This window comes from Dysidea avara, chromosome 8, assembly GCF_963678975.1.
Source record: "Dysidea avara chromosome 8, odDysAvar1.4, whole genome shotgun sequence".
NCBI classification, from domain to species: Eukaryota; Metazoa; Porifera; class Demospongiae; order Dictyoceratida; family Dysideidae; genus Dysidea; species Dysidea avara.
The window spans coordinates 830,867-835,000 of NC_089279.1; the positions used below are offsets into that span (position 1 = coordinate 830,867).

The 4,134-nt window shown below is 37.7% G+C and overlaps 1 protein-coding gene across 1 annotated transcript; it reads left to right on the forward strand.

Annotated features, from left to right (window-relative positions):
* Nucleotides 1-2,123: 2,123 nt before the first annotated feature.
* LOC136262684 (uncharacterized) lies at nt 2,124-2,789 on the forward strand. The gene is made up of 3 exons (XM_066057052.1): nt 2,124-2,375; nt 2,427-2,492; nt 2,559-2,789. The coding sequence occupies exons 1-3, from the start codon at nt 2,160-2,162 to the stop codon at nt 2,736-2,738; spliced, it is 462 nt and encodes a 153-aa protein (XP_065913124.1). The 5' UTR covers nt 2,124-2,159; the 3' UTR covers nt 2,739-2,789.
* The last annotated feature ends 1,345 nt before the right edge of the window (nt 2,790-4,134 follow it).

Below are 4,134 nucleotides of genomic sequence, written 5' to 3' on the forward strand. Positions count from 1 at the left end.
TGGATATACAGTAATTGTAGCTAACACTGAGAGGAGATCAACAATGATAGGAAGTTTATTATATTTGTCAGACATCATATCTATTATACTATCTTCCTGCCAATGGCCATGTTGCTCATCACATACAACAGTATTAATGCCGGATAACAAATACATTTGGTACTGGGAGACCTAACTGGTGATGGCTATATTGAATGTTAGATATACAGTAAGACACTTTTAGCCCCATATCCACCCACATACTGAACATTATAAACTCACTGCGGTTTCATGACAGGTTCATATCAGCACTTCTTATTTGTGACCAGAGTTGACAACACCAGGCTTCCACACACATCCAATTCTTTGATGTAACCACTTGTAACTTGATCTGCTATCAACCTACAATTTTCACACACAATTCTGTCATTGCATTATGAAATAACAGGTCAAAACTTGAAACTGATACCATACTCCAACATTATGTTATGGTCCTTTAAAGTCTACTGAATTATACTTCACTAAAAATTAAGCTGCAGTTGAAAACAGCTCTGACTTTACTTTGTAACTATGAAATACTAACAAAGGTTTAGGGTATGCAATGGCATAGGTTATGTGTAGGCATTTATCCTGAACCATTTACAAAATACGCACCTTTGTTTGAGAGGATCACGGGTGAGTTGGAGATCTGGCACTGTCAATGATGGAGCTGGTCTCCCAGCTGTTATGCCTGTCGATCTCTAAATGATGATTTAGGTTAATTAAGAGATTATTTTAATTTTTAATGATTATTTCACAAGTGATGACCTGTTTTGATTTACTGTTTAGTGTGATTGGTCTGGTGTGAAAAGTTTACAGAAATAATGTAATTTCAGCTGTAAGTTACTAAATTTTGCTTTCAGTTTTACTGTTATACCTGCTATACATGATTGTTCTATTAGAGCATCTTAAATAGTCTGCAGTTTTAGCTTCATCAATTCCACATAGAATTAAGGAAGGACTCTGCCCAATAGTTAAGGTGACGATAGTCAATGTAGTTAACATGTACATGTTATAGGACTGATCTGACAGTTTATTGGTACATTCAAACTTATCAGTATGGCGGCTATATCATGATGATGATAGTAACAATGATACTACTGGACAATGGTGTTGAATTCTGCAAAATGATGTACAATATTCAATGCATTTAACATGTGTTAGAGTACATAGCTAGCTTAGTGAGTTCTGTGATAATAACCAGTTCTTGCATAGTGACCAAGAAGTGAAATTGATAATTATTTTAAAACCATAGTTAGTGACATTTCATTAGTTGGAGCTTTTCAGTGTTCTGAATAGCAACATCTATGTTGTACATTATAGCCAGCCTTATAGGTGATCCTAGACAAGGGACAGGGGAGGCAATTAAAAGCACCAGGCCTTGATGTATGTTGATTTGCTTGAGGACAATAGTTAGACTGACCTTATTGATTTGCATGAAAATAATATAATACAGTTCTGCATATGGTGTTGTACCATGACTACCTAAAACACCACTTAGTTGATCAATAACATGCCTACAGGTATATAGCTAGTATATCATTGTTGTTGTTGTTGTTGTTTACTTGTTGTTTGTATCATGGTACATGGTCTTATTGTAGATCATAATATGTGACCGGGCCTGCGAAAACAGGGTATGTTGGCACCAACTACACCCCATCACTCTACAGGTCATATCTCAGTATTGGAAAAGTATATTTCCATTCTATAACTTGCATCATGATACCAATTACATGCTTACTAAGAGATGAAAATTGCAATGCCATAGCATAATGGTACAAAATGTTATGAGTGATGAAAGTGTGAAAAAGTAGGCAAAAATTTTGTGCCCACATGCCCTATTATCGCAGGCCCAGTCACATATAATGCCGTTGATCTACAACTGAAATAAACATCATTGTGGTGTTGAGTCTAGGGTGTTCTTAATAGAGACCAAGTTAATTTCCCAGTACATCTACCAAAATGTTGAGAACAGAACTAGTCAAGGAGTGTTGTAAGGTGTTCAGCTAATCTTCCCAGTTGGATTAGTATCAGTTCACATAAAGCCTTACACATCAAATGGCTTCACCTATTAACAAGTATAAATACCTACACCATAGCTAATAGGACATCAAACAAGACACTACAACAAGATTACAGAGATGATGATGATGATGAACAAAGTTCCACTCCTTATCACCTACCATCTCCTACTGGTCACTACTTTATCTCAAGCGAGTCCAGTGGACACTACTAACAACACAACTAGCCAGTCACTGGAGGAACAACTAACACTACAACAGACAGCTGTGCTCTCTGAAGTGTTGAAAAATGTTTTACATGCGTTACAACTCATTGATCTATCAGTGAATGATGTGGTCAGTGATGGTTAGATGTTGTTAAACTTGTTATCATTGTATCGTCCTCAGAATGTGACTTCGTTTGAATACTGCTATGTCTCTGGTTATGCTAACCCTCCAGCTACTAACTTGACCGTAAGTTCTGTCACTGCTGTAGTAGCAGTAACAGCAGCAGTAACCTCATCTTATATTCCTTCACAGATTGAGGATCGATTGTCATATGACTATCGACTACTGGAAGAGTTGATGTTACCACTTGAAGGAGTACTCAATTACGAGTCAACACAGTTGGGAAATGATTCCATCACATATCAGAGATTAGCTGTTGCTCTCAGACAACTAAACACTTCTTTGATAGAAATAGAAAATATTGTAAGTTAGTAAACCTTGTTAACACTTATCTATTAGGGAGTTCCCCCACACTGTAGCAAAGTGACCATGTGCTGATGGAGCAGTTATCTAGCCCTGGTGGATTACAAGATCAGGTGATCAGTAATGTTACTATGGTGAGTTGGATCATGAGTGGATCACATGAGCACATTTCTTACAGTCACCTGATGAAAGATGCAACAATACTGTGACCAACTCCATTGAGAAATATCATGACCTTATCGAGCTTCAGATTGGACTACACTATGCTGTATGGGACCTGATGGATATGGAGACTGATCCACACTCCTCTCAACAATAACCAGTTAAACCTGTTTGTAGAACTAGTTTTACGGGGTACTACTACGAGCAACTGGCACACATCACAATGAACTAATACGGGTTATACTAGAACTGAACACCATATTATATTGTTTATGAATTAATTTGATGATCAAGATGTTGTTGACTTGATTACTGGCTCTCACAATCATGATCAAGATGTTGTTTAATTAACTTCTGACTCTTGATCTTTAATAAAAGCACCCTCCTCATTTCCACTCAGGCTCACCTTTGGAAAGTCAAAAATGATGCTAATAGCTATGTGTACCTCCTGTATGTGTAATAGCCATTGTAGCTATAGAGATGACAGATGTACAGGTCTTCAGGGTTTAACCCTCAGCTGCTCACAAACTCTGAATAATGGACTTTTAAAAGACTTAATCCTTTGCAGAAGAAACTGACATACTACATAATTGCTTTACAGTACACAGCATGTAATATGAATAGTTACATTATAACCAGTGTAATTAGGTTGTACAACTACAGCTACTGAACTAGCAAAGCCTTAACTATGAGCTCCTGTGGTGTAATCATTGATTGATTGATTGTTGATATAAACTCCACCAATCGGCCATGGCTGTTCCTCCTTGGCAGAGAGACACACACGTATCATGCACTCAGCCAGCAAGCCGGTGTGTAGGGAAGTGAGTTAACCTCTTGTTACATCACTGGTGGTGGTTGTACATCCCACACAGTTTAGTTAATACTGACAACACTTCTGTGACATAGTTGAGCTTTATCTTAATAGCTTCTAAGGGACATAATGTTTGTTAATTGTCTCAGGATTATTATTGGTGCATTATTATACCATACCTATCAAGCCCCACCCACCCATAGGGTGCACAGTTTGACCAGTTTTGGTGAGTCTGTGCCATTGTTCATAGCCTCAGGGGTGGGGCAAGGTGTGATGTATGTATTCAAACCCATGGAATGAGGGGTGGGGCACGACATTTGAAGCTAGCAACATCATGCCTTTGTGCAAAAAATATTATATAGATAATTAAATTAAGCTCCACAAAACAATGGTGTAAACCACAACAAAGCCAAAGGTAATAACCACTGCGCA

What these genes read in the sequence shown, in the direction of transcription:
- LOC136262684 (XM_066057052.1), top strand. Translation starts at nt 2,160, where the DNA reads ATGATGATGATGATGAACAAAGTTCCACTCCTTATCACCTACCATCTC. An exon ending in ATCTATCAGTGAATGATGTG is followed by an intron (nt 2,376 to 2,426) that starts GTCAGTGATGGT and finishes TATCGTCCTCAG; the next exon opens with AATGTGACTTCGTTTGAATA. An exon ending in CTCCAGCTACTAACTTGACC is followed by an intron (nt 2,493 to 2,558) that starts GTAAGTTCTGTC and finishes ATTCCTTCACAG; the next exon opens with ATTGAGGATCGATTGTCATA.